Genomic DNA, 27,832 nt, shown 5'->3' on the forward strand with positions numbered 1-27,832 from the left:
CAATACAGAAGAAAAATGATAAGGAGTGATGAGCCAGGAGGAAAGAGTACTCCAGAGAGAATAATAGAGGCCAAGGCCTCGAAGTGGGAGAATAGGACATCTAAGAAATTGACCTAGCTATTGTGGCTGAAGCTCAGTGAGCTCTGGAAGCAGGCTGGAGGGTCCTGGAAATAAAGACTGCAGCCATGGTATGGGCTGGGGCATTTTACAAGCAATGAGTAATCTGATAGCTCTGTGACTTGAGAAAGCTCTGTGGTTACCAAACAGAAAATGGACTTGGAGGGGCCAAGTGCCAGAGGTGGGAAAGCAGTAAGGAAGCTGCTGGAGAGGTGGGCTTCTGACAATGATGGCTTGAAGGAGGGTGAGACATAGACATGGAAGAAGAAGATGGAGTACAAAGATAGCCATGAGGCAAAACATGAGATAGCCTAGAGGGAAAAGACCAGCAGTAAACCTCTGCTGAGCATTTGCTGTGTGCCTGTGGCAATCTATGTACCTCTGTAACTCTACATGTACCTCTGTAGTCTATCCTATCATTAGACCTATTCATCAGGTAAGAGGCTGAGGAACTCTGAGAAGATGCTTGGCCTATGATTTTAATTTCTAGGAAGCAGGGCTGGGGTGGGGTGGGGTGGGGGACTTGGAAGTACCATCAAAGACAGGAGGAACTCCTTAAAAGGATTGGGCAAAGGTGGTTGGCACACTCCTATAATCCTGGATACTCGGGAAGCTGAGATCTGAGGATCATAGTTTAAAGGTAGGAAAGTCCACGAGACTCTTAACTCCAGCTGACCACCAAAAAGCTGGGAGTGGAGCCAAGTGGTAGAGCATTAGCCTTGGGGGAGGGGAAGGCAGGTAATTCAGGGATTCAGCTGAGTTCAAGCCCCAGGACTGGCAAGAAAGAAAGAAAGAAAGAAAGGAAGAAAGAAAGGAAGGAAAAGAAAAGAAAAGAAGGAAGGAAGGAAGGAAGGAAGGAAGGAAGAAAATAAATAAGGGGCACTGTGACTCATGTGGTAGAGTATTAGTTTTGAGCTGAAGAGCTCAGGGACAGTGCCAGGCCCAGAGTTCAAGTCCTACAGCAACAAAAAAGGAAGGAAGGAAGGGAGGGAGGGAGGGAGGGAGGGAGGGAGGGAGGGAAGGAGGGAGGGGAAAAGAAAGAAAGGAATCCAAGAGGATTATTGGAAGGAGAACACTAACCCAATGGGCACACACTGCGGAAACCCTTGCTATGGCTAGGGGGACACCTCCAGCCCCTTCTCCATTGCTCGAGGATCTTCTTTATGTGCTACCCTGACTCAAAGTGGGCTCTGACCTGGGGGCTGAAGTGGGGTTGAGCTGTATAGGAGGTCCCCGATAACAGCTCCGTCCTCTAGTCTTCCTAATGCCAAGCTGGGACTCTAAGAGTTCTGTGTTCTCAGTGACCCAGTGAAGGAATGGAAGTCAGTAGCTGGGCTCTTCATTTTTTCCTTCAGGTGAATTTCCTTCCTGGGGAGCTAAGAGAGTGTCTGGAAGAGGAGGAAGCAAGACAGAAAGACACAGTTAAGGGGACTGGAGAAAAATGGGCAATACAGTGCATGGAGAAAGGGATTCCCAGCTTGAAAACCATGGTCCTTCTCTGACATTTGGACAGTCAAGAGACCCTAGAGGGATATGTTACCATACACACAGAATTGCCTACACACACACTCACACACACACACACTCACACGCATTTGTGACACTCTGACCTAGAGATCATGAGTGTTCCTAATGTGACATACAAAGATGCTCCCAGCACATGTAAATCATAGACAAAGACCAAAGGCCTTAGATCTGCAGACCCCAAAGGAAAGAGAAGAACACTTCGAATCAGTTGCTCCAGGCCTTTCCCAACACTTCTGTGACTCTGTGTATGTGTGCTTGTGTGTGTGCACATGCACGCACATCCTCTCCCCCCACCCCATGTAAAGACTGATTGCCCCTCTTTTGCCCTGGCCTGGGCAATTCCTGCTTGCCCAGTGCTTGCCCAGAATGACCTCTGTGACACTGCTTATTCTATGGCCCTAGGAAGCCCATTACTACACAGTACAATCATCATTCTTACCTCATCCCACCCCAGAATACAAATGGGCTCATCCTCACTGACCCCACCTCTGCAGCTGGTGTCCTGAGGAGCACAGGAGAGGATAGGGAGGCAGCTGTTCCTGCTAGCAAAATCACCTTTCAGAACTGGGGATAGGACTCCACCCTCTCCCCAACCCCCCAGGTCAAGCAGTCCACCTTCTAGGGCCACCACAAAGGAGACGTGACCTCACCACTTGTCCATACTCTAATCACTGAGGGAAGATCTGACTTGCTGGCATGTCATATGCCCAGGCCTCACAGGGTCTCTCATATCCAAGCACTCAAAACAACACACACACACACACACACACACACACACACACACACACACACACACACACACAGCCTCTCACAATACACACTGTCACACAGACCTCAGAATCTCATACACAGTCTCACACACAGTCTGCCACACAGGACATCTGACATACACAGTTAGTACAGGCACACAGTCTTATACATATACACACTTAGAGCTTTACATATACAGTTACACACTTGCCACACATGTTATGCTCACTCACACACTGCAGTCTCTTTTATACACATTCTCGCCTACAAAGCATCATTCACACAGACAGACAGACAGACAGACACACACACACACACACACACACACACACACACACACACAGAGCACCTCTCAAAACACAAAAATGGACCCTCACATCCAGAGTCCTCTGACACAGGGACCTCTCACAGAATCACAGCCCCAACACACCTACCCCAATCCCCTCCCTACAGGCACACACATGTGTGCATCGTCTCACTCACCTCACACATATTTTTATTCTCTCACCTATGCAGACTGTGTTGCAGCTATACAATACCCTGGTCTAGAATGTGGAATAAAAATTGAAATCCCAAATCCTGAACTACTGATCTGAGGAGGCTTGGGGACCCCAGGAGAAAGGAGGAGTAAACAAAGGTGACAGCAGCAGCAGCTCAAAGATGGAGGGGGAGGGGGGCCAGCAGCCGCTGGGCTTTGCGCAGAGCAGCAGTCCAGCAGGCAGCAGGCAGTAGGCAGCGCAATGCAGCTGGGCAGGCTGCAGGAGCCTGGGTTCTAATCCCTGCTCTGCCTGTAGTGCCTGTGTACACAGGGCAGCTCCCTCCCCTCATGGGTCTCTATGTTCTCATGTGTTACCTAAGTGAGTTGGAAGTTGTGGGGTTTTTAGGGAAGGAAGTGGCGTAGATATGCTGGGGGGCAGGGAGTGGAGAGCTAACACCCATTTGAACCCTCTCCCCCCACTCCCATCCTCAGCTGCCAATCTTTTACCTGTCTGTTCTTCAAAGAACATTCATTTAAGAATGTTTTCCCCCCAAGGCTTTTCAAAATGGTCTTGTTCACCAAGACCATAAACCACACTGGGCATTCTCTCTATATACTGAGTGAAGCCCATTCCAGAGGCAGGAGATGGGCAAAGGAAGATACCAGGATATGCCTTATTCACTCTTTCCTATCCTGAAACTCAAAGTCACTGATCAGAGCCCTCAAATTGAGTTTAAAGAAAAGGATGAAGGGGCCCAGTCCAGGTAAGAGCTAGGAGGCTGAGATACCATGAGAAAGTTGGGCCTATCTCCTGTTTCCTGAGGCTAAGATGAGGTAAATGCTGCCAAGGTCACATACAGAATAAATAAGACAGCTGCCCTAGCACAGGCCTTTTCCAAACCCACCCCCTACCAACTCTCTCCTAGCATGTGTAGGTTCAACCTCTCAGGCCTCTGCTCCAGCCCCTCCCCAGAGCTCAACACTCTGGTTGCATAATCCTCTAGCTGTGGTGGCCTTTGTCAAGAAGGAGAGGGGAGGGGAGAGAAGGGTAGAGAAAGAGAAGGGGTAGCCTCAGAGGGTTTTAGTCCACTTTGGGGAAGGCAGGGAACTAGTGGCCAGCTTAGAGGAACATATGGTTCCAAGAGACCTGGAGTCAAGTTCTGATTGGTCTCTAACTCTCTGAGTGACCTTGGGAAAGATCTTGAGTGGCAAGATGGAAGGCCACTCTCTCTACTGCCCCTTACCCTATATACACCTGTTCTAGGAATCAAAGTACAAGATCTCGCATAACCTGCTGTCCATCTCTCTCCCAGACCTTCCTCTGTTTTAGTTGAACTCTTCCAGACAGCCTGTCTCTGCCTTTGGACACCTCATTAACCCTTAGGTTTTACAGACCCTGGCCTCTCCCTCAGCTCCCACCATCCTTGGCTGTAGACTGGCTCTGGGCAGGAGGGTAGAGACTAGAGCAGTAAAAGACCTCTGGAGAGAGTCAATATTTTGCTCATGGGTGAGATAGGGGGAGAGACTGGGTTTTAAATCCTCATCTCTGCCCCTCCCTCTCTGCTTCAGCTGTCCTCTGGCTTCTGAATCAGGGCACAGGAAAGCCAGGGGAATTTCTTCCAGGGTAGCTGGTTGCTACTAGTGTTTCCTTTGGGCTCATAAATGGATGATCCAGAAGCTCTCAGACTCTACAAGACCCCCCATCTCATTTTACAGATGAGGTTACTAAGCCAGAGAGGCCATCTGAAGGACCAAGGTCAACAGTCAGGTGTCCTTTCTCCCTGGCAAAAATCTGCCGTCACTAAAGAGGAGTGGCTGACGATGACACACCCACCTCATACCCCTCAATCCTAGTATTCTATCATCCCCATGCTGCACCCACCTCCATCACCAACCCACCCATCCAGGGGCATAGGGATAAGCCCAGGGGCCAGATCAGCTCCAATTTGTCCTCCAGGACCAGGTCTCAGAAGGATCCCTATCCCCTGTCTCCTAGGCCAGTCCTACACCATCCTCCTTGCTATTAATTAGCTACTCTTGGGGCCACTTCCTCAGAATGGCTGAGGCTCTCTGCCTTAAACTGCCAGGTAGGCCTGAGGCCTTCACCCTGGCTCAGGGATGGCTCCAGAGACCCCTTACCTAGGAGGGAGAAAGGGCTCCCCACTTCTCTTCCAGACCAGAGGACAGTTCACACCTTCACACTGTACATCTGCAAAGATAAGCGTGCACGAACAGGTGCTCATGCACTCTCAAACATACACAAATGTTCACGCATTCCCACTTTACCCACCCAAATATACACTGCCACACTAACATAAATATGCACACATAATCGACTCAGACAGCACAAACACACCCATTCATACTCACTCATACATATTAAATTCTGCGGCACACATGCAAAACCAGTCACCAAGGCAAAGTCGCCCCTTCCCTCTTACACACACACACACACGCACACGCACACGCACACGCACACACACGTCCCCCCTCCGGTTCTGAACTCTCTAGGCGCCAGTTTTCCAGTTCACCTTTGCCCGCGGGAGGTAGAGGGCGCAGCCTTCCTCTCCCGGGTCTTCGGATGGATAAGTTATCACTTACCCGCGCGTAGCGGGATGAGTAAGGGTCCTCGAAGAGCGCCCAGATGCGCGGCTGCCAGCGGCGCCAGAAGCCGCCGGGCCGGCCATCTGGAGAGTCACTGAGCGCCAGTCGTTTGGTCATCTCCAGCTCGTCCTCGCCGTCGCCCGAGTCGCCAGGGCCGTCGGCGTCGGCGTCGTCGGCGCTATTGTCCAGAGGCGCACCTCCAAAGCTGTCCAGAGCCTCCTCCGCGTCACGGTGCTGTCGGTAGGTCATCCAGCAACAGGGCTCCACGTCGGTCTCGTCGATGCCCCAGAAGGCCAGCTCCTCCTCGTAGAGCGGCCCGCACACGTCGGCCGGGCAGTGCAGCTTGCCTGTACGGTAGTAGTTCAGGATGTGCGCGAAGACGCCCGGGTGGCGATCGAAGAAGAACTCGTCGGAGCGTGGGTCATAGTCGAAGTGGCTGTGGGCGTCGGGCTCCGCCAGCCAGGCGAGCCGCGTGCCGGGCAGCGTGCGCAGCGTCGAGCGGTACGTCTGGTGGCGCGTGCCGCCCACGTTGATCACGATGCGCTCGCTCTCGTCCCCCTGGCCCATCGCGGCGCCCCCTTAGGCATGGCGCAGCCCAGCGACACCCATGGGAGCGGCCGCCAGGGGGAGATGGCGCTGGGGAGGGGGGCGCGTGGCCTCCTCCCCCCTCCCCTCAGCCGTCGGGTGGGGAGGGACAGAGGATCGCGGCTCTGGTCACTCCAATGAGCGACCCACGCTCCCGGAGGCGGGGGTGGAGGGGCACTTTCGGTCAAGCGCCGGTCTAAGGAAGTGTCCGAGAGATCCCAAGGGTCCCTGGGCGCCAGAGGTTGGGGGAGGGAGGGGAGCTGGTCTGGATACGGAGGGGTAGAGGAGGGAAGTAGAGAGGGAAGAAGGGAGGGATGGGAGGGAGGGAAGGAGGAAGGGGGGCGGCGCTCAGCGGCGAGCCCCGGGAGGAGGAGGAGAAAAAGGGTGGAGGGGCCGGGCTCCCATTACCATCTCAGCGGGAAAATGGAGAAATCCACACAAAGCTTTTTTTTTTCCCGCCCCCCGGGGAGGGGTGGGGGGAGGTCAGCGGTTCCTAAGGCCCGACCGAGGGAGCAGTCCTCGGGAGGGGGAAGGGAGGCGAGGGGGCCTGGAAATCCGAGCTCGGCCGTGCGGTGGTCGCCGCGGCGCGCTCCCGGCGCGGGGGAGAGGGATGCTCGCTGCTCTCCTCCCTGCGTGGCCGGGCTGCAGCGCAGCGCTCGGGGCGGTCTCGGGCCCCCTCCCTCCCTCCTCGCCAGGCTGCCTGCTCCCCTTGGCGGCGGGCGAGTCCGCCCTCCCGGTTCCTTCTCCCCGCCTCTTGGAGGAGATGGCGGGTCCTCTGGGCAGGGGCAGCGGGGTGCTGCCCCGCGGGGCAGCCGCTGAGCGCCGCGCTGGCTGCACTGGGGCTCGATCTGGGCTCCGCTGGGCTGCGCTCGGACTCAGGCTTCCGCGGCGGTGCTGAAGGGACAGCTCCCGGACGGCTGCGGAGCCGCGCTGGGCCGGGCGGGGGTTCTCTCGGCCGGGTTGGGTCTGAGGGGTGCTAGGCGGGCACCGGCTCTAGTGCCTCGGCGCCCCGCGCTCCGCTCCCTTCTCCGGGTAAGACGGGTGGCGTTGCCCGCCGGGGCGAGGAGGGCCCAGGAGGCGGGGGTGGCGGGTCCGGGCACGGCGCGGCGAGGCCGGCGAGGCCAGGGAGGCGAGGCGCGGAGCGGCTGCCACCACCGCCGCCGCCGCCGCCGCGACGCTGCCGCTGCCGGGCTGCTGCTCCGCCGCCTGCTCGCCTGCTCGCTCGCGCGGTCCGCGTCCAGCCCGCCGCTCTCCGGACACGGGCACACGGCGCGCGCAGCCGCACTCGCCCCCGGAGGGAGGCGCCGCGCTGGGTCCTAAAAAGCCCTGATTACGCGCCCCCCCCCCCCCTTCCTAGCCCTGCGCCGAACCCGGCCTCCCTCAACCCCGGCACTGGGGGCGCCCGCCCCGCCGCTCCCGCGGCTCCGGGGGGACCCGCCGACGCTCCGCCCTCGGGGAGTGCCACTGGAGGGGCGGGGGCTGGAGAGACGTCTGGGCCCGCGCCCCCGGGTCACCCCGAGGTGAGAAGAGCGGTGTCGGCATCCTCTTCTTTCTTTCCACGCCAAGGACTATCGCAGGCTCCTGGGGATACAGAATTTTCTGGACCCCTTGACCCGGAGGACTCGTACTGGTCGCTTCCAGGAACCCATTTAACACCGAGCCGCGCCGCAGAACCTAGAGTCCACACGATTGTGCCAGAGACCCCCTTGCATGGGCTCCAAATAACACCTCTCACCCACTTACATCTGGCCCTCCTAAGGCTCCATTACCAACCAATTTTGGATCCTCGGGCCAGGGGATAACGCCTTTCCACCCCTTTCTGCCCCTGGGCCCTTCATAATTCCATATTGGCTTCGCCCTCCATGAGTGCCACTGGACTCTGGCCCATGGATCTCTCCACATTGATTCACCCATACTAAGAGGGGGTCACTTATGAAAAGGGGAACAGCTGCTCTTAGGCTTCCTTCACATTGGCAGCCCCTCCTCCACTCCTCGCCTTAAAGCTTCAGCACATCCCAGGGTGTGAGCTCCTGTGTGTGTGTGTGTGTGTGTGTGTGTGTGTGTGTGTGTGTGTGTGTGTGTCTGGGGGCTGGGTGGAAGTAGCTGCCTGTTGGGATTTTTACAGCTTCAAAACAGATTCTGGGTATGGCGGTTCTAACCTCAAAGCCCTCCAACCCCACGCTTGTCTCTGGTGCCTCAGTTTACTTGGTTGAACAGTAACTCCTTTACTCCTTACTTATTCCAGGTTCTGTCCCAGACACCGGAGTACAAGTGAAAAATCAGCCCTTTGCCTCTAGGGGCTCCAGGCCTTTTGGGGAAGTGGGCAAGTGGGATTGGGCTGGAGTTAGGGAAGTCGGGCCCAGCTCCAGGGGCTGCTGGGCTGGGAAAGAGGCTTATTGATCCTAGCCCAACTCAATCGAACAGGCTGCCTAGACAATGAGCGATTTAATTAAGACAATATGAAGCTCTTATTTACCTGTTGGCACTTGCTAACTGTTCAGACAGCTGTCCTTCTATGCTGACAGAGAATCTTTTGAGCCTAAGGATAAAACCATTCTACTCTCTTCAGGAGAATCCCAGCCCATCCGCAGTGAAATCTGTGTGTGATGCAGTAAAGGGTTGGAAGGGTACATTGGGACAAAGGACAGGGTCAGGAATGAAGGTTGGAAGAAAGCTAAGGAAACAGACAGATGAGTGAGGACAAAGAGATTCTGATGTCAGGGTGGCATCTCCTTCCTCTACAGATTGATGTGCATTGTTTCTCTAAATAGGAGCTTGTTTTCACTGCAGTCTCTGAGGAGAGTAGGGATGAGAACATTGTTGAGTATCCTTCTCACCCTGGCCAATGAGAATTCCACCCCTAATCATGAAGAGACCCAGTCTGACCCATTTGATCTCCAGGACAAGACTCTTAGAAAGCTCTGCCCCGCCCATAGGAAGTGATGAACAGAAAAAAAAGATAAGACAGTGGGATATGGACATAGCCCAACTGGTAGCAAGCAAGATTGAGAGTGGGAAGAAAGAGTCCTCTCCAGACCTTTCTTTCTTTCTAGAGAGCTATCTAGTCCCTCTTCTACTTCAGGAAATGTGTGATGCCAGTAACAGGGGCCCAGGCTACCCCTCTTCCTTGCCTTGCAGAACTACATGGGACCAGAGTTCTTCTGTAATTCACCAAATTTTCATAAGCACCTTTGGGGCTTCCTTTTTTATTTTTCCCATAGGGCCCAGGGCATAGAAGTTCCTCATTAAAGGGTAGGCTATTTGAGAAAGGCTAGGAGAGAAACTGAGACTCTAGAAGCCCAGTGTCAGACTAAGGAAGTCTAGGCTCTCTAGTGGAGAGTGAGTCAGGAAAAGCCATCACAGAATTCCCCTCAGGCATTACCTACTGGCAAGTCCTACCAGAGAACTGCAGTGTGACTTAAGCAGAGTTATGCCAGAGTCAGAGGGAGAGGGGGAAATAAAAGTTTCCATCACACCCTAAGAGGAGCTTTCCTAATAAAAGAGGTGGCTGTCTCAGAGCTGTCCCACCCACACTGCGCTCCTTTAGAATTCTCACTTTGATCCCTGATGTCTTGCCTTAGCCCAGGCACCAAGGCATGCCCACCCAACTTCTGTATCCTAAACAGGACATAAAAGTTCTTTCTCTCACTTCTCCTTCACACTGAAAAGGCTGGCATTTTCAGAAAGCCCAGAAAAACCAAGATGACAACACAGAGGGAAAAATACCAAAGAAACAGAGACAGAGTTTGAAGGAGTTGATGACCCAGCCTTAGCTTTTTACCCATAAACATCTACAGCTCCTCAGCCCAGCTGAAAACCATCTCTTTTCCATTTTTGAGCAATCCTTGCTCAAAAATTCTTGCTTCCCACAGAGTAAGGTTTATTGTCTGTGGCAGAGGGTCTTTAGTGGCTGTGGCTGCTGGAGGGGTGGGGTCAGTACATCCAGTGTTGATGATAATAGATGAGGACACACTGCCCTATCCCAATTTCCACTCCACCTTTGACCTTCGACCAATTATTCAATCTCTTATCGCATAGGGCTAATATTCATGCCTATATAACATTATCTCCTCAGTTCTGGAACTTTTCTTGCTCAAGCCAGAGAGGAGAGGGCTCTGGGCTTTAGGAATTCCCCCTCCAACACACCACTCACACTCACACACCTACACACACACACACACACACACACACACACACACACACACACACACCTATGGGAATGTCTAGAGGAAGAGCTGGGCTGGTTGGAAGTTAGAAAACAATGGAGAGAGGTCTGAAGCCAAGTTTGGCCTATGTTCTCACACCTGGCACTTGCAGGCTTCAGATTTGGTCGTGCTGGGCTTTGGAAGTAGCCCAAGCCCAGCCCCCCAGGCCTTTGACAGAGTTGGCACATCCTTCATGCTGCCCTCCCAGGTCCAGAGTCTCCGCACTCCTGGTATGTTGGGCTGCCATCTTGTGGGCAGATCTGGGAACTAATCTAAGCTGGAGTGTGGGAGTAAGGCTTTGGGTAGGTCCTGCTGGGATGGTGAGTTGGGGGATTGGTAGGTCCCAGATAAAACTTGTTCCCACCAATGACTGAGGAAACAGTGAATTTAAAGGTGCCCTTGTAAGAATTTGATAATTTTGTCCATAGTTTCTGTAGCTTAAACTATGGTACTGGTACTTAACCTGGACTAGATCAGAGTCAGAGTCAGGCATACGGCCATTCCTTCCTGTGACTTGTGGGATAGGGGCTCCTAGGTTTCGTAGACCACTCAAAGCCTAGCAAGAGATTAAGGTAAAGAACACTGGCCACAAGAGGAAATGCCTAAACCAGGAATTCTTCACCTGTAACACCTTGGATCAGATAATCTTTTATTGGGGGCTGTAAGGATGCTCTCCAGTACATTATAGGTTAGCAGGCCTAGATGTCATTCTCTTCTAATCATGATCATCTAAATGTCTGCAGACTTTCAGACCTCAAATGTCCCTTAGGCTCAATAATTTCTGCCAGTTCGGAGATCAAGGATCTAATCAGATTTAGATACAAATCCCATTTTATTATTATTATTGCCACTTACTAATTGAGTAAACCTGTTGTTTTGGGTGACTAGACTTCCGTTTCTCTGTCTGTATTAAGGGAGGTTTCGATGAGATAGTGTCTCGCATCTGTCTCCTTCCTTTACTCCCTTCCCTGGGGCTGCCCCATCCTCAGTATGAGGCACCAGCCCCACCTGCCCTGCCTCTGGGTCTTAGGCTTCTGCTGTTCCTCAGCCTTAGGTTATCAGCCTTGGGCTTGACCTTTGGGAACATAGGGCTTTTCCCTCCTCCTTCCGCTACGGGTGAGAGGTGGAAGCTGCCGATGGTGAAAACTGGTGCAGATGGCCAGAGGTGCATGAGTCTGGGGACAGTGGGCATGGTGTGGGCACTTCTACAAGCGTGTACCCCACAAGACTTAACAGGGGTCACTGAGCTTTCCTTCCAAAAATATCTGGATATGCATGGTTCCTCTGAGGCTCATCTGCTGGGATCTGGCAGTTCTGCTGGATGTACACTATGGCCCAGGACTGGCAAAAAAAAAAACCCAACACATTTTTGATCAATTGCCTAATATACCTATCTATTACTTTCAAGTAGTTATTTTGGAAGCATGAAATATATGCCAAGAAAACAGCTGCATCCAGAGATAAGTCTAGATACTTAGAGGTAATTACATAAGAGGAGAAAAGATAAAAAGTAGCAAAGAATTTTTAATAACAATTAAAGATATAAATGGGCTAATAAGAAATGAAAATATGTTTGACATTATTAGTAAGGAAATTAAGCTTTAAACTGCAATGAAATACTATTTTCTAACCAGTAGACTAGCTATGATAAAATAGACAATATTAGATATTGTCAATGATGTGGAGAAATTGGAACTCCCTGTAAAGTTGAGAAGAATACAAAATGATGAGTCTTCTATGAAAAAAACACAACCAGATAATATCTCAAAAATTATACCAAATAATTTCAATATTAGGTGTATACCCAGGAGAACACAAGTATACACTTAAAAAAAGAGAAGAAGAAGGGTGAACTAATTCAGCAGTGATATTCACTAGACATTGTGTTGAAAAGGAACTATACAAGTTAGGGGTGAGGAGGTTCAGTAGGGAAAAATCTGGGAGAAAACAAGGGAATAGGTGATATTGCTCAAAAAGAAATGTACTCATTAGCTGACCTATGTAACTATAACCCCTCTGTATATCACCTTTACAATAAAAATAAATTAAAAAAAAAAGTGAAAAGGAAAAAAGAAAAAAGAAAAGAATTAACCAATCTGGGTTGGAGGTTTGGTTCAGTTGGTTGAGACAAAGTCAGGTACCAAGTCCTAACCCCAATCTTGGACCAGAAAAGAAAAAAAGAAATAAAAAGGTAAACTTAAGCAAGAATGTTTATAACATCATTATTATTCATAAAACTTGAGTGGAAAAATGAAATTTACATCAACTGATGAACATATAAATAAAATGTGATGCATCATACAATGCTATTTTATCCATTCTTTAAAATTCTTTTTTTCTGGTGGTCCTGGGGCTTGAACTAGCACTCTGCTGCACCACTTCCAGCTTTTTCTATGTATGTGGTACCAAGGAATCAAACCCAGGTCTTCATGCATGCTAGGCAAGCATTCCACCACTAGGCCAAACTCCCAGCCCCCAATTGTATTCATTGTTGCAAAGGAGTGATTTGGGTTGGAAGTTTGGCCTAATGGTAGAGTGCTTTGTATGAAACCCTAGGTTCAATTCCTTGGTTACACAGAAAAAGTCAGAAGTGGTGCTATGGCTGTAGCCCTGATTTCAAGCCCCAGGACTGGCAAAAAAAAAAAGTTTGGGAAATTTGTAAATATGTTACAAACTACTGAAATACACACTTTGAAAGGATAATGTGTGTGTGTGTGTGTGTGTGTGTGTGTGTGTGTGTGTGTGTGTGTGTGTGTGTGTGTGTGTGTATGCATGCTGGTCCTGGGGCATAAACTCTGCCTGGGCTATCTCTGAGCCTCTCTGTGCTCAAGCCTAGTGTTTTAACATTTGAGCCACAGTGCCACTTCTGCCTTTTTCTGTCTATATGGTACTGAGGAATTGAACCCAGGGCTTCAGGCATGGTAGGCAAACACTCTACCACTAAAGCTACATTCCTAGCCCTAAAAGGGTAAATTTTATGTGAGTGGTCTCTCAATTTAGAATTTGGGGAAAATAGGATAAAGAAAGAGGGTCAGCTAATCAAGAAATTATAATTATTTTATGCTGAGAAAAAAAAATCAAGTGTCCATGGTTTTCTGTCTCTTATCTGTAAAAAGATGGATTGTACTTGATCCTGGCCATTCTAATTGGAGTGAGGTGGAATTTTAGTGTTGTTTTGATTTGCATTTCTTTTATGACCAGAGATGTTGAGCATTTCTTCATGTGTCTATAGGCCATTTTTTGTTTCTTCTTCAGAGAAGACTCTCTGAAGTCTTTGGCCCATCTTTCAATGGGATGGTTGTTTCTTTGGAGATTAGTTTTGGATTGATTCAATTTTTTGAGCTGTTGATATATTTTAGATATGAGGCCTTTGTCTGTTGTATGGTTGGTGAAGATCTTCTCCCACTCTGTAGTTTACTAGCTATGTCCTTTGCCATACAAAAGCTCTGCAGTTTAATGCAGTCCCACTTATCCAGCCTTTCTCTGATTTGTTGTGATTCTTGGTCCTTATTAAGAAAGTTTCTACCTGTGCCAAGGAGGCCTAGTGTATCTCCTATTCCTTCTTGTAAAGTTTTCAGAGTGTCGGCTTTTACCTCCAGGTCTTTGATCCATTTGGAGTTAATTCTAGTACAGGGTGACAAAGAAGGATCCAACTTTAGTTTTCTGCATGTGCTTAACCAGTTCTGCCAGCACCACTTGTTGAAGAGGCTGTCTTTCTTCCATTCTATTTTTTTGGCTCCCTTGTCAAAGATTAGGTGGCCATAGGTCTGTGGTTTAATATCTGGGTCTTCAGTTCTATTCCATTGGTCTTCAGGCCTGTTCTTGTGCCAGTACCAAGCTGTTTTGATAATTATAGCTCTGTAATAAAGTCTAAAGTTTGGTATTGAAATTCTTCCTGTGCTGTTCTTTCTCCTAAGAAGTGTTTTTGCTATATGGGGTCTTCTATTATTTCATATGAAATTTTGGGTTGCCTCATCTATTTCTTTAAAGAATGACATTGGGATATTGATGGGTATTGCGTTGAATTTGTAGATAGCCCTTGGCAAGACTGTCATTTTCACGATATTGATTCTTCCAATCCAGGAGCATGGGAGGTTTTTCCATTTCCTTAGTTCTGCTTTAATTTCCTTTTTCAGGGTTTTAAAGTTTTCATCAAAAAAGTCCTTTACAGGGCTGGGAGTTTGGCGTAGTGGTAGAGTGCTTGCCTAGCATGCACAAAGACCCGGGTTCGATTCCTCGGTACCACATACATAGAAAAAAGCTGGAAGTGGTGCTGAGGCTCAAGTGGTAGAGTGCTAGCCTTGAGAAAGTCCAAGGACAGTGCACAGGCCCTGAGCCCAAGCCCAGGACTGGCAAAAAAAAAATAAAGGTCCTTTACATTCTTAGTTAAGGTAATTCCTAGGTACTTTCTTTGAAGCTATTGCAAAAGGAGTTGCTTTCCTGATTGCTGCCTCATTCCTCTCACTGTTGGCGCAGAGGAAGGCAGTTGATTTTTGAGGGTTAATTTTATACCCTGCTACCCTTCCAAAGTTTTGAATCAGCTCAAGGAGCTTGGGAGTAGAGTCTATAGGATTCTTTAAATACAGGATCATGTCATCTGCAAAGAGGGAAAGTTTTACTTCCTCTTTCCCTATTTGGATCCCCTTTATGCTTGCTTCTTGCCTTATTGCACTGGCTAGGAATTCTAATAATATGTTAAAGAGGAGTGGAGAGAGTGGGCATCCTTGTCTCGTTCCTGATTTTAGAGGGAATGGCTTTAGCTTTTCGCCATTAAGTGTAATACTAGCTGTGGGTTTGTCATACACAGCCTTTATTATATTGAGGAATGTTCCATGGATTCCTAGTTTCTCCAGAGCTTTTAACATAAAGGGGTGTTGGACCTTGTCAAATGCCTTTTCTGCATCTATTGAGACAATCATGTGATTTTTGTCCCTGCTCCTGTTGATGTGTTGAATTATATTAATTGATTTGTGTATGTTGAACCAGCTTTGCCTCCCTGTGATGAAACCTGTTTGATCATAGTGTATAATTTTTTTGAAGAGTTGTAGACGGCCAGTATTTTGTTGAGAAGTTTTGCATCAATGTTCATCAAAGAAGTAGGTCTATAGTTCTCTTTCTTTGATGCTGGAGGGGATGTGGCCAGGAGGGATCACTACTACACTGTTGGTGGGAGTGCAAACTTGTTCAACCACTATGGAAAGCAGTATGGCAGTTCCTCAAAAGACTAAACATAGAGCTCCCCTATGATCCAGCAATTCCACTACTTGGCATTTACCCAATTATCCAGAAACAAGGACATACTAAATCCACCAGCACAACAATGTTCATTGCAGCACTATTTACCATAGCAAAGGTATGGAACCAACCTAGATGTCCCTCAGTTGATGAGTGGATCAACAAGATGTGGTATTTGTACACAATGGAATTCTATGCTGCTGTCAGAAAGAATGACATTGCCCCATTTGTTAGGAAATGGAAAGACTTAGAAAAGATCATATTAAGTGAAGTAAGCCAGACTCAAAGGAACTTAGGCTCAATGGTTTCCCTCATTTGTCATAATCAGTAGAAACCTTGGGTTCTCCTAACAGAGATTTGCAATAGAGCAAAACCTTGATACAAAAGGCCATATAATAGGACGCTAAATGAAAGAATCTCTAGGATATAGAAACATAAGCCATATAATCAATGATTGTTGTTCTTAAGGTACCATGTTATCTCTCATCTCTTTTGCTGTCCCTTGGTTATCTCATATTGTTACAATATCTCACTTTGTTACCTGATATGTCGGGTATATTTGTATTTGGTTATTTTAAATTGGATAGGGAACGGGGGAAAACAAGATGAGGGGTGGGGGTGGGGGGAGGAAAATGGGGACCAAGACATGTGAAAGGGTATCAATGTATGGGAATTAATGCACCATCTATCTGGCAAATATCATGTAACCCTTCTATTAATTACAATAAAAATATATGAAAAAAAGAAAGTAATTAAAAAAAAAGATGGATTGTACTACCTTTTTTTTCTTTCCCTGAACTGCTTTAAATGAATCACTTAAGAATTTAAAGAATTTCTGAGCTGAGATATACCTTTATTTAAATAACTAATTTCACAAGTGAAATTTAAACAGGTTAGGTCACATTCCCCAGGACCAGAGTTGGTCAGTGGAACCATCAAGACTCTATCTCAGGCAATTTTGGAGCTATTCATGTATTCTAGACTCCTCTGCTTCTGGGAAGTACTACATGAATTAAAATCCAGTGCTAAGTGTTGTCTGAAACAATGATAACTAAATACAAGTGATCCTATTTAGAAACAAATATTGGACAGCCCGATATCTAATTTTTTTAAATAGTAATGATTTGTGCATGCAGTTGAAATGTTTGACAATCCAATCAGCTCGTTCATCATTATCAAATCATTGTCTTTGTCTTTATGTTCCTCCTATTTTCCTCCGTTTTCTGCCTTCTTCCTCTTGGTCTTTCTATTTGCCTTTTTCAGTCATTTGGACTCTTTTTCTTGGGCAGCACATTCCATGATTGCCTCCTCATGTGGTTTTTACCATATTTTTCTTGCAGAGAATGGAGACCAATCAGTCTTTCTTTCACCATGGTGATCAAAACTTGTTTTGTACCATTGATAATTTCAGGAACTTCTTTTAGGCTCACAGTGCTATTGAAAATGTCATGAACATTTTTAGGATTGGTGTCACATTTGGGGAAACCTTAATCAAGTTTCTTTCCTCTGTGGGCTGGATGAGTTCAAGACATTTTGAATGTTCTTGTCACTGACAAGTTTTATTATAGATTTTGTTGGTGTTGTTGAAGTCTTATAGTAGCATATGATGAATTTTATGCTATAATGATGTCGGTATTTTGTGGCAATTCAAAAAATTTAAATTTTTTTAGTGTATCCATATAATTCACAATTTTTCATTGATTGGGATATCAAACAATATGAGTCTTTTGCATAATTCTATTTAGAAGTTTCTTTCAATAAACTACTCACATAATCAAAATATATTTTAGGTTAAATTATTTTCTCTATTAGAATCATATTAATTCATCTTTTCCAAATTATTATTTCTGTTTTATATTTCCTTTATTTAAAATTTATTCCACTTGGGGCCGGGAGTTTGACCTAGTGGTTAAAGTGCTTGCCGAGCATGCACAAAGACCCGGGTTCGATTCCTCGGTACCACATACATACAAAAAAAAAAGCCGGAAGTGGTGCTAAGGCTCAAGTGGTAGAGCTCTAGCCTTGAGAAAGTCCAAGGACAGTGCTCAGGCCCTGAGCTCAAGCAAAAAAAAAAAATTATTCCACTTATCCTAAATTATTTTTTTTCTTTTAGGTAGGACTTCAATATAAATGCCACTTAAGATACAGCCATAATACAGAGACACAATGATTATAACTGTTTGCTTAAAGTAATTTAATTCAGTAAATTAAAAAAATAGGTCATGTGACCATATTTCTAGGGCTCCCAGGACCTGGAGTGGAGGGGACCTGAAGCCGTGGCTCTCTTGGCTTCATGGCGTAGCAGCCTCTGGTAGTAAAGTCTAAGTTTTTTGTGTTTTGTGTGAACACACGTGTGTAGGATACATGCAGATATGGTGCAAGGCGCTGCGCTGATGGTTGTTCAGATGTAATCTGGGTAAAAATGACCTCAGGAAGAGTCAGTCATGGTCATGGTGTCTCAGGCCTATAACCCCAGTTACTCAGGAGGTTGGAATCAGGAGAATCTTGGTTTTTGGCTGACCTAGTCAAAAAGTAAGAGATATTGTCTCTGAAAAATAATGAAACCAGGAAAGACCCGGGATGGGAGCTCAAGTGGAAGAGTGCCTCTGAAAAATAATGAAGCCAAGAAAGATGTGGGATGGGAGCTCAAGTGGAAGGGCACCTATCAAGCAGGAATGAAGAAGCCCTGAGTTCAAACTTCAGTTCCATCCAAAGTAAAACACATGGGCCCTGGAGCGAGGGACACATTTCAGCTACACCGCTAATGAAGTGAGGCTTAGCTATTATCTCCAGAGGGTACTGGGCAGCCAACAGGGGATCTGATTCCCATTCTCAATGGCATGATCAAATCTCCAGTTGCTCCTCTCCCTTTTCCTTACTCACTCTCTTCTGACTTCCTTGGCTGGCCAGCTGGCCAAGAACACAACTCTGACTTTGGATCCCCTTGGCCTGATTCAAATGCCATCTCACAATTCTATCTTGAGTTTAATGGGGATGCGTGAGGTAACCCCAAATTGCTGGAGAAAACTAACGTGGATTAGGAGAAGGTGAAGCCTTTTGTGGACAACACAAAAGAACTCTAGGCCCAGCCCCTAGACACAGTGTGCTTCCAACTCTACTTCCAAACCGGAGCTGCCTTTGTCTTTCCAATGGATCCCTTTTAGAGTTTAAGCTAACTTAAGCAAGGCTTCTGCCACTTGCAACCTGAAATGTCCTGATTAAACATATCTCCATTCTGTTTCCTCCTGAGGTCTCCATTTCTGTAATGTCACCAGTCAGAATGTTACCCACTCAGAAGCAAAGTAGAGCCTGAACTCATCCATGGCTTTTTTCTCTTCACTTTCTTAAGGACCTGTAGGTCCTTACAGGGCAATTTCCCTGGGAGTGAAGACACAGTTGGCTTCTTCACTGCAGAAACTCTGCTTCTCCCCTCTTCTCCTGTTTCCCATCTTAGTCCCTATTTCCACTTCTTATTGTACCCTTCTGTTTTCCTTAGAGCATTCCTCACTATTTATAGATTTATAGATTGCCTATCTATTTTCTCTGTACCCTCAAACTTTCTCCTCTGTGCTCACAATGCCAACATGTTATTTGGCACAATGGTCTCCAATCCTAAGCTTCTTTTCTATCCCCATCACTGCCCCAATTTGTTTTTCTATGTCAGGTTATGTTTCCCATTCACTTTGGGAAGCCAAAGGGCCTTCCTTAAGTGTGTGTGTGTGTGTGTGTGTGTGTGTGTGTGTGTGTGTGTGTGTGTCCTTCCCCCTGTTTTAATTGCTCTGTGGCTCAAATAGCATCTATTGAGACCTTGCTTCTGCTGTTCCCCCTCCCCCATCTCACCTTTGTCTCTTCTCCTGGATTATCTTTGGATCTCTAAAGGCACAGTCTCCCTTTTACCTTGGGCCTCTGTACTTGCTGTTTTTGTTTTTGTCTTGGAGCATCTTTATTTGGTTGTTTCTTCCTGACAATTCCTTCAAGACTAGAAGTTGTCTGTGCACACTCCCCCAGACAGCTCTTATGTCACTCCTCCACCCAATCATACTGCTTAATTCATTGTGACATAACCAGCTACTGAACGATCCCATGCCCCAAATATCTGGGTGTTTCCCAAAGGTGAGGAACTCTATCTAATGGTCTCTGTTCTTCTAAAAACAGGATCTGAGCCAGGCAGGATGGCTCACCCCTGTAATCCTAGCTACTCAGGAGGCTGAGATCTGAGGATCAAGGTTCAACGCCAGCCTGGGCACAAAAGGACCTGAGACTCTTATCTCCAATTAACCTCTAGAAAATGGGAAGTGGGGCTTGGCTCAAGGGTAGGACAGTAGCCTTGAGCTGAGGAGCTCAGGGAGAGCAACAAGGCTGAGGTCAAGCCTCATGACCCACCCCCCTAAAAAAAAACAACAACAACAAAAACAGGATCAGAAATCTGTTGAATATACAAAGTCATAAAGAAGCAAAGGACCCAAGGTATATCTGGAAACAGTACCAGCAGATAAGCAGAATGCTCTAAGCAGCTCCTCCTGGACCTGGGTTGGGGGAGCACAGGCTATCTTCAGGACAAAGCAGACCTTAGCAGATCTGTTTCCAGCATGTTTCCTACATGCCCAAGGGCCTGCCTCTTGACAAAACCTTGAATAATGGGCCTGTGGGAACTAGAGGCTCTGCAGCAGTTGAAAGTGGGAGACATTGAGGTCCTAATGGCAAGTATGACTGAGTCAGGAAGAGCTGGATCCTGGACCCTGGGCCTTGGATCCAGGGGAGGACGGATGTGCCTGTGTGTGTTTGTGTGTGTGTGTATGTGTGTTGTGTATAGGTACCTCCACGGTTAATCTGTATTGCCCATTCGTGTTTCTTAAGACACAGCCCAAATGGCTCCTCCTCTAGAGGTCCTCCTCAAGCACCCAGGCTAAGTCCACCCACTCCCCCCAGTTCTCAGCTTTTACAATTTAGTGAGAGCACTTAAGACACTTGTGCTGCTCCTGGTTTCTTGTGCCCCTGTCCTCATGGGTCCCTCTCTTATGAGCTGGGACCATGTAGGAGATTGATTGATTGATTGATTTTGAGCATCGAACACTACAGTCGGCTTATGCTGCCCTCTGTAGTTGTCTGTCATGGAGGGTTTGTCAGTGCCACACTTATGGCAAGGCTCTCCAGGTCCTTTCAGCTTTTCCTCCCTGGAGACTGTCTACGGTCTCATTGCAATGCACCTTCCGTCTACAGGGGTCGCTGCGGGACAGCGGGCTGGGTTTGCGGACTTTCCTCCAGACCCCGCCCCCTCAAACCCAGGGAAAGCCAGGGAGACACCGCAGTATAAATTAGATTATTTATTTCAAACACCTGACGGGGAGGAGCGCGACAGCGCGGGCGCGCGCTCACGCACCTGTTGTATAAACATACAAATTCCCTGTTGCACCACACACCATGCTTCAGAGATAAATACAGCCCTAAGGGGCTCCCGCTTTGGCAAAGCAACTCTTATGTACAGGTATAGATTACAAAACAAAAACAACAACAAAAAAATACAAAAAAAAAGTGGTCCTGAACCGCGGGGTGGGGTGCGGGTGGGCTGCGGGCACTCCTGTTCCACTCGGGCCTGCACTCCGCAGGCAGTGGGAAACATGGATGTCCCGGTTTAAATTACATATAGCGGCCACGCTCCCCCATAACCTGAGCAGGGCGGGATATGCGAGGGTCTCACCCCCACACGGGAGGCGGCAGGGAGAAGAAGGGAGTGTCGTCTCCCCCACCCCAATAAAAATGAGCCCCTCTGGCTCACCGAGGAACACCGAGTGGTCCTGGCAGTGGGGCTCAGGGAAGAGTGCTCCAGGGGTCGCGTCCTTATTGGGGGCGGGACGTGGGGACAGGGGGAGTCAGGGAGAGAGAACACTCCAGTTTTCTCGCTTTTCAAGCGCGGTTGGCTTTTGAGCTGGGTCTTCCGGACGCCCTCGGGGGCGCCCGCCCGCTCGCCGCCCCTCACAGCACCTGGTAGACGGGGTTGGGGTCGGAGGCCGCGGGGCCCGGCGGGGTGGCGTCGGGCGGCGGGGAGCGGGCGCCGGGCTCCTCCTCGGCGGGGACGGGCGCCTCTGGCGGGGCGGGAGGGGATTCGAGCGCGGCGTCGGCGGCGGCGGCGGCGGGGAGCGCGGGCGCGGCGGGGCTCTCGGTGGAGATGCGCTCCACGATGCTGGACAGGCAGTCCAGGCTGGACACCGCCGCTCGCTTCCCGGGCCTGGGCTCTGCGTGGGGAAGGGCGGATTCCTGAGCGGAGGAGGCTGGGGCGGGGAGGGAGAGGGGGACCATGGCAAACCTCTCCACCCTTGGGCTTTGTGCGGGCTTCGCGGAATCGCCCAACAAAAGTCGGGGCCTCCAGGGGGAGGGGGCGGTAGGTACTAGACGGTAGGGAGTCTGGGTTCTCCCCCAAGTCTGGGGATACGCACCGCCGGGCTCCGCGCCGTAGTAGGCTCCGTCGTAGCAGTTCCGCCGCCGGGCGCCGCTCGGGGGGCCGCTGTATTCCATCTACACGGGCGGGGAGGGGACGGGGTTAGCGCCGCGGGACCTCGCGGGGGGCCCGGAAGCTAGGCGTCCCCGCCTCGCCTTCCCGAGCTCTTCCCGACGCGGTGGTGGATGACAAGTGAGAAGGGGCATGATTAAGAGGGTGGGAGCAGACGGGGGCCGAAAGGGAGGGAGACGAATCTGGATCTGGGGATCAGGGAGCTTCCACGTTGTGCCGCCCTCTTCTAACAGCGCCCCCGATCGGGCGGGTCGCCTCTGTCCCGCGCGCTTCTAGAGCGCTAGGCTTCCCCAAGCTGCCTTCACCTCTCCTCCCACCTGGGCTCCCAGCCTCACCATGCCGTCGGAACAGTTGGAACGCGGGCTGGAGGCGTCTGAGTCGCCGCTGTAGTGCTCACCGCCCCGGCCTGGGGGCAGCGGGCCGGGCGCATAGAAGGCGGCGGCGGCGGCGGCGCCGGGCGGCGCGGCGTCCTGATCCCGCAGCAGAGCCTGCAGGCCCTCGATGTAGCGGATGGCGTTGCGCAGGATCTCCACCTTGGGCAGCCTCTGGTTTGGGTTGCTCGACGTGCAGCGCTTGAGCGTCTCGAAGGCCTCGTTGACTTTGCTCAGGCGGCGCCGCTCTCGCATGGTGGCGGCCTTGCGGCGGTCGGCATTGGTGGTCTTGCGCTTGCACGCCTTGCAAGCCCACAGCAGGCAGCGGCCGGCTTGGTGGTGCCCGCTGGGAGCGCGCACATGCTCGTCCTCGCGAGCCCCCGGGACCGGGTGCACCACCGCCGGGAAGTGCGAGTGCTCCTCGGGCTTCAGGAGCGCGCCGACGTGCACCAGGCGCGGGTCCAAGTCCTCGAAGAAGCGCAGGTCGGGTGAGTCAAAACACGGGTCGTCATAGAAGTCGTCTGCTGCGGCGAAGGAGCACAGAGAGCCGTCGGGGCCCGTCAAGTCCACGTCTCTGAGTGGCGGTGACAGTAGCTCCATATTCCAGTGGGTGGCAGCGCGGTCCCGACCTCGCCCAGCCCAAGCGGAAAGAGTTGTAGAAACTTTCCACCACCCCCGAGCTCTGGGGTGGAATGGCAAAATGCCGGGGGGGGGGTGTTGAATGCGCACCGGACTGTCCTCCCCACCGCCCTGGCTGGTCTGGCAAGGGAAAGGGCCACACCGTCTCGGGGATTCCTCACCCCTAGCTACGCGCCAGGAGCACTGGGCTATTTATCTGTGGTGGCCCAAACGCCCCGGAGCCGGAGCGGACTGCTGGGGGCGGGGGGAGCCCGAGGCCAATCGGATCAGAGTAGGGCGGAGTTTGGGGTCCACAGGGGAGTGCTCCCCCCCCCCCCCCCAAGCATTAGTGCCTCCGCGCTCTGGCAGCTCCCTGAGCCGGGAGGGAGGCGAAGTGACAGCCCAACGGAACTGCACTTGGCTATGCCCCGCACACTTCCCAAATCTTTCCAGCATTTGCACCCTACTCAGGCGTCTGGCAAAACTTGTGCACTCTCATCCCGGAGCCGACTTTGGACCCCAGTCTGTCTCCTAATTGTGGGGGGAGCCAGGAGCTGGGCTGGAGCCGGGGAAATCACATGGGGCAGAATTTTGAAGAGACTCAACAGGGCAGAGGCACATATAGAGTAGCGATAGAGACAGTGAAAGATACAGCCAAAGAGATGGAGAAGACAGCATAAAACCAGAGCCAGGGACGGAAAAGAGCTGGAGAGACAGTTAAACTAAGTGGGAGAGCCTGAGCCAAATGGTGACATGGTGACACCTAGCCAGTATTTGTGACAGTCTGTCATGACCCTGAATGTTGCTCAGAAGATCTTCTTCTTCTTCTTCTTCTTCTTCTTCTTCTTCTTCTTCTTCTTCTTCTTCTTCTTCTTCTTCTTCTTCTTCTTCTTCTTCTTCTCCCTCCCTCCCTCCCTCCCTCCCTCCCTCCCTCCCTCCCTCCCTCCCTCCCTCTCTCTCTCTCTCTCTCTCTCTCTCTCTCTCTCTCTCTCTCTCTCTCTCTCTCTCTCTCTCTCTCTCTCTCCCTTTCAGTTGGGCTTGAACTCTGGGCCTGAGCATTGTTCATGAGCTCTTTGGGTCAAGGTTATTGCTCTACCTCTTGAGCCACAGTGCCACTTCTGGTTCTCTGGTGGTTAATTGGAGATAAGAGTCTCACAGACTCGAGTGCTGGAGCTGGCTTTTAATCATGATCCTCAGATCTCAGCCTCCGGAGTAGCTAGGGTTCAGGTGTGAGCCACTTAAGGACCTGTCTCCTAGTGTCTGACCTGAAGACCCCCACTCCACGCCCCAATGTAGGGTGGAATCTAGATGAGTTTGTGCAGTCATCTTTGCTTGAGCTTCACTTAGCACTTTGTAAATCTAGAATGATAGCTATTTATCTCTGGGAAGTAACTGTGATACTGATGAGAATCTAAAGAGGGAGAGAGAGGATGCAGAACAAAGCGATGGAGGTACTAGTTTATGCTCCCAGGAGGCTTTGTTTCTGTCTCCAGTCCGTGCTGCATGGTATGTCCAGCAGGCTTCCCAGCACCTGTCTGGGATCACTGAGCCCTGGAAGGAACTGGTGGGGCCCTTAGATCCAGCTTCTCTGGGTGCCTCAGCCGCTTCTCCTTCTTTCAGGCTCTCTGAAGAAGCTAGGAGCAGAAGGAGAAAGCAACTAATCCCATAGAAGCTCTGGCTTCTTCCAATAGGTCAGGTATTAGGAATATAGCAACAAACTAAACTAAGGGCCCAAACAGCTCACATTTGTGATTCCAGCTACTCAGGAGTCTGAGATCAGATGATCCTGGTTTGAGACCAACCTGGGAGAAGAAAAGTCTGACAGATTCCATCTTCAGAGTAACCAGCATAAAGCAAGGTAGTGTTCCTAGCAGAGGATCACAGTAGCTCGGTAGCTATGTACATATGTACATATGACCATATGACCATATAAAATGATGCTAAACAAAATGAACTCCAAGAAAGAGGAGGTTTTTCTTTGTAGTTGTTGTTTTTAATGTACTATATGAAGCTATTCTTTTTTTTCATTTTTTCCTCCTATGGTTTACCCCCTGTTGTCACTGTATCTGATTTGGGTACCTGACATATTGTATATACATTTAATTGAATTAGGGGAAGGGGAGGGGAACAAAATGGTGAGACAAAGGACAAAGGGCAAACCAATGCAACAGCAATACTCACAAGACAATATATTGGAAATAAACTTCATAACTTGAGTGGGGGGGGAGTGGGAGAGGGGGGTAACAATTTTCAAGAAGAAATATACTCACTACCTTTTGTATGTACCTGTAACCCCTCTGTACATCAACCTGACAATCAAATTAAATTTAAAAAAGAAAGAAGGAAGGAGGTGTAATTCAAGTGGTAGTATACTAGCCTAGCAAGCAAGAAGCCCCAAGTTCAAAGCAGAGAACTCAATGAAGAAAATGAAAGGATCTTCAGGATATGGAAGCAAGAGCTTTATATTACGTGATTGTTGTTCTTAATGTACTATGTTATTTCTCCTCTCTTTTGTTGCCCTTTGGGTAATTTCATATTGTTACAGTATCTGACTTTGTTACCTGGTATAGTGTATATACATTTATTTGTTTAATTGAAATAGGAAAAGGAAGGGGGGAAGCAAGATGATTGGGAGGGGGTGGGGAGAGGGAAATAGGGACAAAAACATGAGAAGGGGTATCAATATGTGAGAAGTAATGTACCCTCTATTTGGCGAATATAACTGTAACCCCTCTATACATTACAATAAAAGAAAAGAAAAGAAAGAAAATACTGAAAGCAGATATCAGCAAACATCTGGTACTAGATAGGGGCACCTATGCAAAGGTCCTGAGGCAGAACAGGGCCATGAGGCTGGCCTTCCAGAAGGGAGGTTTGATCTTGAGGAAGATCTGGCCACTCATTCTGTAAGACACCTCCTATGTCAGTCCGTCCCCACGGTCACCATCCTAGACTAAGTGTCTCACTGTCCAGATGATTCTGTTAACCTCCCTTCTTACCTCACTCTCACTCTCACCCCCCATAACATATGATCCACACTGGAGAAACTTTTCAAAACATAAGTGAGATCTGATCACTTCTGCTTCCAACTCTTTCTCAGCTTCTCATTGCACTTAGAAGAAAAAAAAATCTCATCTCCAATCCTTGGCTTCTATGACCCTCCTGGAGCTGGCTTCATTTCAACTCTCCCAACTTTATCAATATTATCTAAAGCCACTATCCCTTTTGATGGTCCTATCTCAGCTAGCCTGGCTTCCTTTCCTTTCTTCTAACATTCTGGACAGTCTTATACTTACTTATAGCTCTAAGATGATAGCACTCTTCCCTGGGCTTTTTTTTTTCTGAGATTGGCTGCTTACCATAGTTCAGTTCTCCACCTTTTTTGCAGTGGACAGCATCCCCTGGTTTGTCTTCTTGGTGCTGTGTATGGATTTTGTTGTTGTTGTTGTTAGTGTGTTCTTCAATTAACATCAATTTCATCATGAAGACAAGGATATTTTGTTCACTGTGGCTTTTCCGGAAACCATCCCAGTGGTGTCACACACTAGAAAGATGCCAAACAAGTGAATGGGTGGTCTCAAACTCCTTGGAAGTTCTTGATATGTGCATTATGGGTCCTTATTTCTTCACATATGTCACATATATGGTTAGAGACATAAGCTCCGTTCAGGTATGCCTGGGGCATGCCCTCATACGCAGTGTCATTACATACAGCCTGTTGCAATGTTTTAATAGTAGGCTGCAGGGAGATTTGGTGCTTGATGAAGATCCTCAGGCTTAGTACAAGCTTGCGGATCTTCCTCAAGACTTAAGTCACATCTTCATTGTGACTCACCACAAGGAATGTAAATTGTTACAGTAATGACTTAGGTTGAACAAATACTACTTCTTGTTGCTACAAGATTTAGGATAATGTATGGCTCATTATAGACACTCCCTAAATATGTTGTGGGAGGAAACGAATGAACTTAATCGAAGAGGATTCTGGAATCTTCAAGGAGGCTCTTTCAGTCACTTTATGCAAATCTAGATTATCTCTCAAAACTGAACAAGCAAAGAAAATACAGAAATAAAGCAGTTGCTGAGACTTAAGGGATTACAATTTGGCTTTTTGTATGTGTTTTACATTTATGAAACTTCCCCTGGGTGGTCATCAGGTGCCTTTATGATAAATAAATGTTATATGTTTGAACTTAACCATGCACATTCAATATTTTGTCTCTTGTGCCTTATCCATCTAAACTGTTTTGACAGTTTTGAACTTGATTTCTTCTTCATCTTCTGGAATAAGAGAGCACCTTTAAAAATGTACACAAAGCCAAGTGCCATTGGCTCACATCTGTAATCCTAGCCGTGGATGGAGGCTGAAATCTGAGGATCACGATTCAAAGCCAGCTGGGGCACAAAAATCCATGAGACTCTTATCTCCAATTAACCAGCAGAAAACTGGAAATGGAGCTGTGGCTCAAGCGGTAGAGCTATAGCCTTGAGCTGAAGAGCTTAGGGACAGTGCCCAGGCCCAGAGTTCAAGTCTCACAACTGACAGGAAAAAAAAAAAGAAGTATACACAGATTAGGTGTGCCCCAAATTTACTCTTCAATTGGGCTACCATTTTCATTTGCTACAAAGTTTTGCTGCTTGAACCAGGCAAACTTTCCGAGTCAGAGATCCATTCCCACTTGGGCTCATCCTCAAAAAGCAGAGAGAATGTGTCTTTCTTGGGACCTGGTGCTGTGTTAGTCTTATTGCTGGAGGGCAGGGGACAAGAAGGGGCAGGGTACCTTATTGGGAAACTTCAACTCTAAATTCATATACTGTGGAGTGTAGTCAAGAT

General features: G+C 48.8%; 2 protein-coding genes across 2 annotated transcripts in view; both read right to left on the reverse strand.

The window, feature by feature from the left end:
* Kcnc1 (potassium voltage-gated channel subfamily C member 1) overlaps positions 1-7,167 on the reverse strand; it is a 41,826-nt gene extending 34,659 nt beyond the window's left edge. Inside the window, exon 1 of the mRNA XM_090348045.1 lies at positions 5,474-7,167. Coding sequence (XP_090204171.1) covers positions 5,474-6,043 — 570 coding nt within the window. The 5' untranslated portion in view covers positions 6,044-7,167. The remainder of the gene's footprint in view (positions 1-5,473) is intronic.
* A 14,307-nt stretch (positions 7,168-21,474) lies between these two features.
* On the reverse strand, positions 21,475-22,980 carry Myod1 (myogenic differentiation 1). Its single transcript, XM_090348945.1, has 3 exons — positions 22,345-22,980; positions 21,936-22,014; positions 21,475-21,734 (listed from the first exon to the last, which is right to left on the reverse strand). Exons 1-3 carry the CDS (start codon positions 22,978-22,980, stop codon positions 21,475-21,477), a joined length of 975 nt encoding a protein of 324 aa, XP_090205071.1.
* Positions 22,981-27,832: the final 4,852 nt, after the last annotated feature.

This window comes from Megascapheus bottae, chromosome 16, assembly GCF_031878675.1.
Source record: "Megascapheus bottae isolate mThoBot1 chromosome 16, mThoBot2.hap1, whole genome shotgun sequence".
Classification (NCBI taxonomy): domain Eukaryota; kingdom Metazoa; phylum Chordata; class Mammalia; order Rodentia; family Geomyidae; genus Megascapheus; species Megascapheus bottae.